At 33.2% G+C, this 14,245-nt stretch overlaps 1 protein-coding gene across 5 annotated transcripts in view; it reads left to right on the forward strand.

The window, feature by feature from the left end:
- The window catches only part of Hr3 (nuclear hormone receptor 3 ROR-beta), a 96,904-nt gene extending 85,647 nt beyond the window's left edge, over positions 1-11,257 (forward strand). For 4 of the 5 annotated variants that reach the window (XM_073988899.1, XM_073988900.1, XM_073988901.1 and 1 more), the window contains 8 exons: positions 7,755-7,982; positions 8,244-8,409; positions 8,488-8,651; positions 8,996-9,099; positions 9,162-9,308; positions 9,404-9,647; positions 9,720-9,870; positions 9,935-11,257. In XM_073988899.1, the coding sequence (XP_073845000.1) occupies positions 7,755-7,982; positions 8,244-8,409; positions 8,488-8,651; positions 8,996-9,099; positions 9,162-9,308; positions 9,404-9,647; positions 9,720-9,870; positions 9,935-10,055 (1,325 nt within the window). In that variant the 3' untranslated portion in view covers positions 10,056-11,257. The remainder of the gene's footprint in view (positions 1-7,754; positions 7,983-8,243; positions 8,410-8,487; positions 8,652-8,995; positions 9,100-9,161; positions 9,309-9,403; positions 9,648-9,719; positions 9,871-9,934) is intronic. The other variant, XM_073988902.1, reaches the window with a different exon arrangement.
- The last annotated feature ends 2,988 nt before the right edge of the window (positions 11,258-14,245 follow it).

The raw sequence follows: 14,245 nt of genomic DNA on the forward strand, positions 1-14,245 counted from the left end.
TTCATAAACTCAAAAAACCTTACAATAACCTGTAACTCGTTGAGTTTTAGAGATATCAACACGAAAATTTGACACAAGATAAAGCAGATATCGTAGAAAAATCGAAAATACTAACTCAGAAAACGCATTTTTTGAGTTATGCCACTCTTTGAGTAAATGAGCGATATGTATTTAGAGGATAGATGGCCATAACAAATACAGTCAGTTATCGATATTTGTTTAAGCGCAAGCCAACTTTTGTGTTTATTCACATTTGATTTATATTCGCTGATAACTACGTCTTCATTCTTTTTTGTTATGATTGGAATTATACAGGTTCTCGGACACTTTCCGACTACATTTTTATTTATACGAAACCACGCTATTTAGGTCCCAAAAAACCTAAAAACGGCCTATGGGAGCTATACCAAAATCCGATCCGATTTTCACAATTTTTTTGTAGGATTCTTTTTTTTAGCCACAACAATGAACTGGTGTTCATCGATTGGACCATATATGCGGATTTTGGGGAATTTTCGTGACAATGCAAATTAATATGAAAACAAAGATCCCTTTGGTGGCACGGCTTAACGTTAACCGATCGTCATAGAATTACATATAAAAGGTTTTGGATCAAATCGAAAAAAGTTAGGGGTAGGCGTAAAAAAAAAATAAAAATAAATAAATAAATAAATAAATAAATAAATAAATAAATAAATAAATAAATAAATAAATAAATAAATAAATAAATATATAAATAAATAAATAAATAAATAAATAAATAAATAAATAAATAAATAAATAAATAAATAAATAAAAAAAAATAAATAAATAAATAAATAAATAAATAAATAAATAAATAAATAAATAAATAAATAAATAAATAAATAAATAAATAAATAAATAAATAAATAAATAAATAAATAAATAAATAAATGAATAAATAAATAAATAAATAAATAAATAAATAAATAAATAAATAAATAAATAAATAAATGAATAAATAAATAAATAAATAAATAAATAAGTAAGTAAATAAATAAATAAATAAAAACGTCATTTTTTGCCGCCCTAATGTACATATATCCAAAGAAAAAAACTCTTCGCAATATAGGGCTTTAATTAACAAAATAATGCTTAGATATAATTTAATTGTGTTTACATAACCGCGGAAGTATTAATTTCTAGGCATTAATATCAAAATCTCTACATTTATTAATCCAATTCATATGCATTTTGAAAAAAATTTATAAAAATGTGTTATATCGAAATTTAGACCATATAATGGGTACTGTTATCCTTGAAAACCCATCAAAAGTTCATTTCATAACAAAGAAGTCGCGACTATGTGCAAAATTTGTTTATGTTAGCGGAATTTCTGTATATTCCTTACTATATTGTGATCCATCCTTCATGATATGCTCTAAAACATCATATATTTAGTGGTCAATTTAAAGCAGGTTTTCGGAGTCGGGGTCGAGCAATTTTGCTGGAGTCGGAGTCTAAGTAAAAAAAAAAATAACTCGACTCCGACTCCGGGCAAAATTTTTTCTACGTTATAGAATAGAGTTGTGCCAAAGGAACTATATGGAACTATCTAGTTCACTTCGCAGTTCCAATGGCCCACATTTTTTCTTTGAATAAACTGCGTGTACTTACTATCACACGTTATATTTCATGATGAACTAGGAACTAGATAACCCAACTCTATTAAAGAAATATAACATTAAATTGGGGACACCAAAATTTTTTTCCAAAATCATTATTTATTTTAAAAGAAAGCATATATACAAACGGTATATTATACTATGTTAGAGGACAATTCACAGGATATACATATACTATCCTCTGACGTCTATTCAATTTATACCTATTTTGTTGGTCCAATCGATCCTTTAAATGTTTGGAAACAAAAGTAAAGTTCGATTGTCACAGAATTAAGATTAGACCTTTAACCTCTTTTGCCAGAAGAATTACAGGTCTTCTCACAAAGGTATATTGGTCTTCTCAACTTGTTTTTTATGAGAAGTCATACTTGTCTTCTATTAAAGACATTGTGGTCTCTATGGGAAATCCTGAATACCCTGTGACACAAAATGGAAATCAAAGAAGGTCTGGGTGTGAAAAATTCCCTTTCGGCATGAAAGCCCCTATTGGGTATATTAAGAACCCACAAAGGATCACATAGCAGAAACTTCTGAGTTATATCGTACCCTTTCGCTATAACTCAGAAGTTTGACCTATGGCAAAACTGTTCTTCCGGGTTCGTCATATTATCTTCATCGACATTCGTCGCCAAAAATAATTTTTTACCCCCCAGCTTTTGATCTCCATATTTGCGCGTACTGATATTTATACCCTCAGCCTTTAGGCTATGAAGGGTATATACACTTTCATACGGGCAAAATGTGCCTCATCGAAATAATGGTTTTAGACCCCAAGTATGTTTGGACGAAATGTGTTTCAGACAATTTGGAGTCGATTGAGCAATGTCCGTCCGTCTGTCTGTCTGGCTGGCTGGAGCGCACGATAACTCTCGAAGGGATGAACCGATTCGGTTCAAATTTTGGCTTTCGCAATATTTTGTCCAAACTTAGTTTAAGTTCGAAGATGAGCTATATCGGTCCACTCCTTCCGGTACCTCCCCCACAAAAGTTCGAAAATGTTCGGAAAATTTGTACGCACGATAACTCTTGAAGGGTGTAACCGATTTGGTCCATACTTTGCCCATGAGCGTGTACCAGACTTAGATAAGATTTTAATATGGACTCAATCGGTCCACTCCGTCGGGTACCTCCCACACAAAATTTTGGAAAAGTTCAGTTTAGGAACATCTCTCGAATCGCTTTGATTTTTGCTTTAGCAACTTGTATTCACTGCCCTCCATACGACGGTATAAGTTTCATCAGGGGCAAGTCCATACTTTCTGAGAAAATAGCCTGAAAGTTGCAAAAAAACCCTATGACACCGTGTGAGGAGGTTGGAGGGCAAAATAACTCTCGAACAGGTCTGCCGATTCGGTCCAAAGTTTGGCCTTAGTAATATTTTGTCCAAACATAGTTTATGTTCGAAGATAAGCCATATCGGTCCACTCCTTCAGGTACCTCCCCCACAAAAGTTCAAAAATGTTCGGAAAATTGTGCGTACGATAACTCTTGAAGAGAGTGGCCGAATTGTTCCATACTTTTCACATCCTAATATATCTACCAGATATAGATCAGGTTCAAATATGGACTATATTTGTCCACTCCATCCGGTACCTCCCACTCAAAATTTCGGATACATGTTCACTTTAAGACCTGCTTTCGAATCACTTTGATTTTTGTTGAAGCAACTTGCATTGCTGCCTCAATTGCGATGGTAAAAGTTGTTTCAGGGGCAAGTTCATACTTCTTGAGCAAACATCCCTGAAGTTCTAAAAAACCCCTATGGTACCATATCGTCGGTGTCATACTTAAGTGTTCCATACGCCATTTGCCTGATTCGAGAAAAACTCAAGTTAATGTTTAAGGCCATACGGGATAAAAATGGTGCAATAATCCAATACTTTAAGAGCTCAATTCTACTTAACTAAACTCATAGAATATATCAGTAGTTTTTATTTTTGCCTTATTAAGGCGAAGGCCATTTATAGTGATATTTAATTAATTCTCTTTCGAGTTGAGCTGTTAGGCCTTTAGAGATACATTGAAAAATTAGGAGTCTACCGAAGTCCCACGCATCCAACCATTACACTACGTTTCACGGGTGGTAAATCCGATCTTCAGGTGTATTAGGATGTTGTTTTTGTGGCAGACGAAGGCAAAGCTTGGTAACTGGTATATATATCGAACTTCATTAGATAAATGTATATGCGAAATTATGTCAGTTAATTGAAACTCCAAACTTTTCCTATAGTCCTGCTTTGGTAATCCCATTTTTCAATGTTCACAAATACTATGGTAAGTTTTATTCCTACATCATTAGTAATTGCTCTTCTATATCAGAAGATTTTTTATTTTTTGATCATCAATTATTGTCTACTAAAGTTTTGACAAGTTGATGGTGGTTTAGAACGCTAATAAGGCAAAAATAAAAAATAATTTCAGCATGAGCCAGGCTGGGATTCGAACCTGGGTCTCCGACAACTGAGTGTCAAGGTTGCCGGCGTCTTAGCGTTCTAAGCCACCATCAACTTGTCAAAACTTTAGTAGACAATAATTGATGATCAAAAAATAAAAAATCTTCTGATATAGAAGAGCAATTACTAATGATGTAGGAATAAAACTTACCATAGTATTTGTGAACATTGAAAAATGGGATTACCAAAGCAGGACTATAGGAAAAGTTTGGAGTTTCAATTAACTGACATAATTTCGCATATACATTTATCTAATGAAGTTCGATATATATACCAGTTACCAAGCTTTGCCTTCGTCTGCCACAAAAACAACATCCTAATACACCTGAAGATCGGATTTACCACCCGTGAAACGTAGTGTAATGGTTGGATGCGTGGGACTTCGGTAGACTCCTAATTTTTCAATGTATCTCTAAAGGCCTAACAGCTCAACTCGAAAGAGAATTAATTAAATATCAGTAGTTTATTTTAGTCAGATATCTGTGATAGTCTAGAAGTTATGGCAAATTTTTATAATTGCAAAAAGTTGCTGAATTGTTCCATGGAATCTTTTTTTCATGTTTTTGGCAGTTTGTGTCACATGGAACACGTTTTGTCACATTTCAACCAAAACACTTTCTATCAATCGTGTTCCACCTCCCTTATATGAAGTGATACTGTAGAGTTTAAAAATCAGGACTTTAAATGAAACATTTATTTTTCTCATACAAATACAATATGGGCCATTATTATAGGTTTCCTTAACATTTGTTTAAGGGACTTCCTCCACTTACCACTATTTTTTTGTGGTAAAAATTTCGATCGGACAAAACGGATTGATGTTTTGCATTTATAAGGTAACATAAAACATTTAAACGCGATTTTCTTATAATACCATGTTTGTAGTCGGTTAGCTTCAAGTCGAATGGACGTTTTTGCGTATATTTTTGTGGACTTACATCAAAATTTTGTCTTTAAACTATGGATTATTTGTTTAAACGATTGATAAATTTTCGTTTTCATATAACAATACAATATTCAAAAATATTTGGATTTAGATACTATTATTCTTCAGTTTTTAAACCAAGTCCTTTAAAACAATTTGTTCCATACGCCACAATTTTCTGTAACTTGGCAAAAATGGGCAATTTTTTGTTCCAAACGCCATCATTTTTGGTGCGGAACAATTCGTTTTTGTCTCTTTTTGTTCCATACGCCAAACGCCATGGATATGGAACTAAAAAGTTCAAAGTTGTTTTGTTCCATACGCCAGGCTTTATGGATATGGAACAAAACGACAAGATTTTTTAGATCACAAAGCGGATATGGAACATACTGGCATCTGAATATCTCAGAAACTATAAGAGATAGAGAAAAACCGACCAAAAAATCTGAAAGAGCATAGTTCAAAACCTTGTAAGGTACCTTTATCTCAAAATGTCAAAAATGGCGTATGGAACACTTAAGCATGACACCGACGATATGTAGTGGCTGGAGATCCATTCTTTTTAGTATCTCCTCCGCAAAACTTTTGATATTAAATCCTAATCAACATTTTTGTTAGTTCAAACGCCCAACATTTTTAAAACTCCCTAAATACATGTGTTTTTTGCAAAAAAAATAGTTTCAATATACACAGGCTGAGGGTATATCTCTGTCGGCAAAGCCGACTGATACTTTTTTACTTGTTTTTCTTAAAAACGGCTTAAGAAAACGGTTTTTGTTCTGGAACTGCAACTAGCAAAGTTTTCATAAATGAATTCATTAAATTTGATTGACAGCTCTATAAGCTTTTTAATGGTACTCATATAAGTTTAATCGGTTACTTAAAACCGGTTCAAAAATCGGTTTTAATGTCGGAATATCCGGTTAAAAAATTGTGATAACCGGAAAATTTGTTATTAACATGTACATCGTTACAAGATATTTTTGGTGTAAATTTTCAGAAGCTCCCCAGATGTCTAAATACCAATAAATAACCAATGACGAATATACAGGAAAACAAAACATAGTTTATTTCTTCACCAAAACCGATTAAATGTCAAAAAGGACAATGAAAACGGGACAAAATCGATTAGTTGTCAAAGAGAACCGTACCTAGAATCTTCTGAGCAAAATTTTTGTAGAGTATTTGGATGCTGAAAAATCTCATCCTATGGTACTTTCACTACGGTTCAAGAAATAAAGGACGAAAAGGACATGAAAGGCATTGAGTTAGAAGAATGAAATGTTCTACAAAAAAATTCGCCAATCGATTTCACTGAAGACATGTCACCTCAAAACGAAGCTACAACAACGCCAATCAGAGATATGAAGCTATTTTCCCAAGTATTATAGGGAAAAAATCAAAAACTTCATCACGCTATATCTCAGAAACATGACCTATGGCGAAAATTTCCTTTTGGCTTCTTAGTATACTCATCAAGGGCTTTCACCTCCAAAAGAAATTTTCCACCCCCGAGACTTTGAGTTCCATTTTGTGTCAAACGGGCAAAAACTTTCTACGTTGTATTTTGTTGCTATTTCAATGTCAGATTCAGCAGAAACAATATATGCATGTAGATATGAATTTTACTTCATATTTATGTTCTGTAGTTGAGTATTATATTCGAACGAATGCCCTTTCTAAAAAGGAAAAACTAACAGATTGGCCTACATAGGCCAAAATATAGGAAAAAGTTAAAAAATTGTGGACATTTTATTGGTATAGGAATTCACTCTCGGAGTCGACCCGGAGTCGGAGTCGATAAATCGACAAATCAAAATCTCGATAATTCGTATGAGCTGGTCGGTCCCTTGGTTTACGAATTATCGAGATTCTACTGTTCATATTAATTGGTTAGGAATGTTGGCGGATGTTAAGCTTTTTACATTTATGTAGGGTGCGCTTAAACGAGTATCGCACAATATTTAAGGTGTTAGAAAATTTGTCACTATACATCATATATTTAAGAGGGCTACTAGATAAATTTCTGGTGTAATAATGAAAAAAAAAAAATCAAAATTATTTTTTAACATCATTTATACATTTTTGCATAAACAAAAAAACATGCAAGAGCATGTTCTGATGACGACATACAACATTTTCTTTAGTTTCATTTTGATAGAGCTTGCGGTAATATATAGTGAAAACCTAAACAAACTTAAAAATGTGAACTTTGACCGCGATTTTTAAAAAAAGCGTTCCGGCATTTTTTTGATTTTTCTCATATATGAACATTGTAGTTTCAGAATCTGCGCAGGTGTAAGCTGCTTTCATTTAAAGTTGGTTCAAGAGCACCGTGTGCACTCATGTCGTGATAATCCGTGTCGAAAGTTGTGAAAAATATTAGCACGAAAATGTCACAAGTTAATTCCATTTCTTTTTTTTTTTTTTTGATAATTTTCAAGTCGCTGTAAACAACGCAACACATTGTCGTACGTCAAATCGTACTGAGTACGATTATTATGAAAAAATCTGATAAAAAGGGAGAAATCAATAAATATCTTTGCATTGAGCATAGTAGGTCATTGTGTCTGCAATTTCGTAATTTTCCAAATCATTAATATTAGGGCATACTAACTAACCCATACATACCGAAATATAAACAACCTGTAAACAATTTTGAAAGAATATTCTAACCTGTCGCTGGCAAACCTAATGATTAATTTTGTGTTCTTTTGTCTTTCATTACAGCTCAAATTGAAATAATACCCTGCAAAGTTTGTGGAGACAAGTCATCGGGTGTCCATTACGGCGTTATTACATGCGAGGGTTGTAAAGGTTTCTTTAGACGATCGCAGAGTTCTGTGGTGAATTATCAGTGCCCCCGCAACAAGCAATGCGTTGTCGATCGTGTTAATCGCAATCGGTGTCAATATTGTAGACTGCAAAAGTGCCTCAAATTGGGAATGAGCCGAGATGGTAAGTCAATAGAAGAGGTACTATTAGAATATTTAATTTACAGCATGTTTCACTATGTCAAATGAAAATGAAAACGAAAGAAAAACAACTAAACTCGTTTATGATTTTTAAATTTTGTAGTTGTTTTAAAGCAAACACAAAGTCAATATTGCAATGAAAACCAAAGTTTAGGTGTTTTTCGTTCGCAATCATTTTCTTTCGACATAATGAAACAGGCCCTAAGTATCGATATTCACCTCATTTCAATGTCTACTTTCTTAGCTGTAAAATTCGGTAGAATGTCAAAGAAACAAAGGGAAAAAGTCGAAGACGAGGTGAGATTTCATCGAGCTCAGATGCGAGCACAAAGTGATGCGGCGCCTGATAGTTCGGTATTTGATACACAGACGCCATCGAGTAGCGATCAATTGCACCACAGTTACAATGGGTAAGTAACATAGTTTATTAGCCCACGGTAAACGGTTCGTTGGACAAGGTTTTTTTTTTTGTCTTTTTTTACTTTCAGTTACGGGTATTCAAGCAATGAAGTCAGTTACGGCAGTCCGTATGGTTACTCGGCATCGGTGACGCCACAACAAACGATGGCTTATGACATCTCTGCCGACTATGTGGATAGTACTACATATGAACCGCGAAGTACGATGATGGATCCCGAATTTATCAGTCATGGTAGTATACAATCTAAAACAATTTCAGTACTGTTTATTATATGTAAGATGCACCTGCTACCATTCGGAATCAGAGTCGGTCTGAAAAAGCGTTCGACGCTATCATCATCATTAGTATTCACATGATCACCTTTATTAGCAGAACAAATATCATTATAGATGTGGGTCATTTCTGTGGAATCATTGCCATGCTAGTATTTTCAGATATGGAAACTTGGCTCTAATTCCTGCGTTTGAACCCATCTAAACACTTATATCCAAATAAAAACTAATTAATGTACCCTTGGTTTGGTTTTTCTCTCTCCCTCTCTCTTGCTCTCGGTTTGGCCAATGATGTTTTCACAGCAGATGGTGACATAAACGATGTTCTCATAAAGACCTTAGCGGAAGCCCATGCAAATACGAACACCAAACTGGAGGTGGTGCATGAAATGTTTAGGAAACCACAGGTAAGTTTGGGCATTAGTTTAGAGTCATTAGAAGGCTACTAATTGAGGACATTGGCTTTTAGGACATCTCAAGAATACTTTATTATAAGAATCTGGGCCAGCAGGAACTGTGGCTGGACTGTGCGGAAAAGCTAACTCAAATGATACAGAATATCATCGAATTTGCCAAATTGATACCGGGCTTTATGCGTCTAAGTCAAGATGATCAGGTGATTTGCAGAGTCAAACCTTTTTGGAAGTTTGCAACATTTTCATAACGTATTTCTCTTTTGTTTCTTCTTCGTCGTGTTTCCCCCGTGATCAGATTCTTTTGCTAAAGACGGGATCATTTGAGCTGGCGATTGTGCGAATGTCACGTCTGTTGGATCTCTCACAGAATGCGGTACTGTATGGAGATGTTATGCTGCCCCAGGAAGCCTTCTACACATCCGACTCTGAGGAAATGCGTCTGGTGTCACGCATTTTCCAAACGGCTAAGTCCATAGCCGAATTAAAATTGACTGAAACCGAATTGGCTCTGTATCAAAGTTTGGTCCTGCTATGGCCAGGTGAGTTCACTGTTCTGCTAGCTAGCTAGCTTCTTAATGGAGTATAAATTAATTGGGTCCGATATGTTATAGAACGAAATGGCGTACGTGGGAACACGGAAATCCAGAGGCTTTTCAACTTAAGTATGAATGCAATAAGGCAGGAACTTGAGGCCAATCATGCTCCTCTCAAGGGCGATGTGACGGTACTTGATACATTACTCAATAATATTCCCAATTTCCGGTAAGTTTTGTATTCGCTGAGACTTCTGTCTGACCATATATAATTTGTATGCCTTATTTTCTAGTGACATCTCCATATTACACATGGAAGCGCTGAGTAAATTCAAACAACAACACCCGAATGTTGTTTTCCCTGCCCTCTACAAAGAACTCTTCTCCATAGACTCACCTCAAGATCTCACATAACAGCAGCAGGTGTATGATGATACCACCACTACAACATCAACAGCAACAGCGGTAGTAGCAGTGACAACAACAACATCAGTAAATAATAACAACCTAGCGGAAGAATCTGCAACAGCATCAACAGCTATCATAGAAATCCCTCAGACCACATTGTCGACGGAACATTGCGCTTCATCTTCAGCATCTATCAATACACAACAGCAACAATCTTAACATCAAGCCCAGCAGCATCAACAATAACGACAACAACAACAACAACCACTTAAACTACAGCAATAGCAATAACTAAGAAATTTTTATAAAATAACAAACAAAATATGCTCATTTAAGGACCGGCAACATGCCTAAACACAAACTCATACCATACACCACACCAGACACACACACAGACAGATTGCTTCCACAATTCCCTGAAACAACTTCAACCGATTATATCCAACAAATGTGGTACCCTCAACCAAAACTCCATGTTGGAGTATAAATTTTTGATCTCCAGCTTTACCAGTCTCGAATAATTATCCTTTTGTTTTTGAAAATCCAGAGATCTTTGCTTTTCACCAAAAGAACAGCATTCCACCTATGACCAATAATACAACACTTGGGTGGTTGTTTTTTAATATTTAAATTCTAAGGTGGGGTACCACGGGATAAATCATCTTTTAGATAAGTTCCTTGCAGAAGTAAAAATTAATTTTCCCACAGAAATTCTGCTAGCAAATCGTTAAGATTAATTGTTGAGAAGTTTCCCTTTTTGTTTTATTTTATTATTTTTTTTTTTTTGTTTTTAAGAAAGATGCCCAGGAGCATAGTTATGTCTAAATGTACTTAAGAAAAATACTGATTTGCTAGAAGAAATTCGAAAATATTAAACTCAAGTTGGTTCACGTAAAGGAGTGTCAGTTCAAAATACTTCATAGAAGTCACAAAACGTCCACTCCTAATACATTCGTAGGATCAACTTCATCCACAGATTTTTTTGTTAGCTGTTTTGCTGTTGCATCTCCCCTCAAAGGGGATTGATGAAAGTCGTCGTCTATTCCAAATATTAGCATTATGTGGACACCGAGTGAATTTCAAATTTTTACATACACACTTAAAACACACAGACACATACATTCACAGATGCATACATACATATTATTTACCAATATTTAAGCGAAACAAAACAATAGTGAAAGGGATAAAAAAAAACAAAAATAAAATCGTTAAAAATTTAGATTTTTAGAAAGTAATTTAAATGATTGAAAAAACAACAACAGACAGAAACTCTTTCTCTGTACTTTTGTTTTCTTGTCTCTTTGATTAGTTAAACATTTTTTCCATTACATTTTTGGCCTTAATGCAACAACAAAAAGATTAGTTTAAATCAAATTTATTAATAAAGAAAAAAATAACATTGATATATACATATTTAAATAAATATTATATACATAACATATATATACAAACATATATATTTACATTTACAATGTATATGTCAAAAGAAAAAACCAAGCAACCAACAACAAAACCATTTACATAATTATTATTGACACTGATTGACAATTGATTGGAATACAAACGGTCATTAATTCATTTTCAAAAACAAAACAAAACTGTATTAACCAAACAAATACACACAGACACCCACATTGAAGAGAAAAACACACCCGTTATCCTAATCAATATCCATTGCCACTTACAACATGTCCCCAAAACACAAAACTCACTCACACATCCATACGTACATATGTACATCCATCCTTACACACTCCCACTTTAAAGTCCATACCACAATCACGTTCATCCGATGACGATGGGAGTTCAACAATATTCGGCTGGCTTCACATTAATTTGTTGAAAATTCTCTTGTTCCCAAATTTACAATTGAATGACGGGTAATGGAACCCCATATAGTGGCATTTCACATTCAAATGTTGATATTTATGTATGTTCATGTCGGATGAGCCTTACCGCCTATGCGCAATTTTGTTTATATGGGACCTTATTACTGCAGTCAACATCGAAAGATCAAATTTGTGTACTTTCATACTAGCTAGATAAAACGGAAAATGTCCATACCCTATTTTCATATACATACTTATGTGTGTTTAAGTTATTTCGATTCTTTCAAATAGTCAATGCAATGCTCACATCGAACCAATTATCAGTACATTTACATATAGGTTATAAACTACTTATCAAAGCAATAATATTTCTTCGTGTCGATATTCAGAAACAAAACTGCCTTAGATGTACATATGTAAGAAACAAAAACTAGCGAGAGAAAAAATCAATTTGGTTAACTTTTAACATTTTGGGAGTCATTCTTGGTGATAGGAAAAATCACCAAGAATGACTCCCAAGCCTAGTTTCACTGAAGCTAAGACGGGAACTTTTTTCTTTCAGTCGACAATTATAAGTATGCCAATTCAGTCCATACAGATTATTCAATCCTTCACTTTTCATTAGAAGTTTTTATACAAAGGTATTTATTACATTCCCCAACATCTCGTTTCACGCTTCTTCCTTTATAGACTTGAACAGTTTTACAAGTTTTAGTGTCGGTAAAACACACTATTTCTAATGATGCAAGGTATTTGAGAACGGAAACCACAAAAAAAAAAAATAGAAATTTAGATTTGGAATCAGTTTAGTTTTAGATTTGCAATCATCTTAATAATCATCTCAGTCGAAAATTAACTAATTCACTATAAATTACGAGCTTCTTATATGCATATTCCTCGGACTGACAATGGCACCAAACTGTGCATTTCTGAGAACAAAGACTTTCGATCTTCTTAATATTCACACAATTATCTGAAATGCCATCAGGCTCCATATTCAATAGAACCGAATCGATGTAATAGAAACTTTTCTACAAAAATAATAATATTTGCTTTTATTCTAAACTAGGAATATAATCGCTTTCACGTACAATTTTATTTTTTAAAAAAGTTTTGCATTTTTGAGATGGGAGGGATTGACATAAATATTGCCTTTGTTTTTTTTTTAATAAAATCGGCATACTAAATATCAACGAATCTCGAATTTATTAATAATTTGAAGTAGAAACACCATGAAATGTATTGAATAATATCTGGAAAATATCACAAATGTCCACAAATACTAATAAGGATGAACATGCATAGAGTGGAAATTCGAAACAAAATGATGTTATTGATAGTAGCCTCTGTTGTTTAATTCATTTGGGAAAACTCTCTTCGACTATCGTTGACTCCCATCGTTCACAACAAGAAACACACACACACATACATGCATATACAAACATATGTTATTAGTAATAAAGGAGTAAAAAAGAAAGAAAGAAACATAAACAAAAGAAAAAATACAAAAAATTATTACAATTTATATATAAATATATTTATATATACATACACATTACATATATATGTATATATACATATATTATTGTTAAACAAATCTATTTTTAAGTTTTTAGTAAAAATTAATACGAGAGAAACAAATGAAAACAAAAATGGTTAATACTTTTTTAATTAGCATTATTATTATTATCACTATTATTATTATTATCATTATTATTATTATATTATTATTATTAAATTTATTATACATACAAACAAACAAACAAACAAGTAAAGAAAACCAAGAAAATGGAAATTTATTAACGTAAAAAAAAATTAAAAAGAAGAATGAGAAAAAAGAATATTATTATGTTACATATGTAAGAAAAACAAACGGTAGTAGCAGTAGGATTATAGAGGAGTTGAAGGTATAGTGCACGCTGAAATGTATTCAGAATCCCATTTAAGAGAAAACAATGAAACATTTTTTCAATAATAATTAAAAGAAAATATTTAAAAAATAAAATAAAAACAATATTTTGCCTTTTATTATAAAAAAAAAAACAAACTACTAAAACTAACTAAACCAATCCCCGGAGAAGTACACAAAACTAAACATGACAGAAGAATAGCAGCCACAGCGATACCAATACAAATATCCGTACATAAACAAAAATCCACAACATACACGCATATACATACTTATATCAAGATGATATAAATTCCCAAATAAAAAAACTTGTTGAGAATTTTCAGAGACTCTATTTGAACTACAGAATACTGGAAATAATTGGACACAGAAAAATGAAAACCAAACAATTTCATACGAACAAAAAGAAATAAAACCAAATATATATGACCATGATTTTAAAATTCCAATTTTTT

The sequence above is a fragment of the Musca autumnalis genome, unplaced genomic scaffold (genome assembly GCF_047663935.1).
Source record: "Musca autumnalis isolate F117 unplaced genomic scaffold, ASM4766393v1 scaffold_5, whole genome shotgun sequence".
In the NCBI taxonomy this organism is placed as follows: Eukaryota; Metazoa; Arthropoda; class Insecta; order Diptera; family Muscidae; genus Musca; species Musca autumnalis.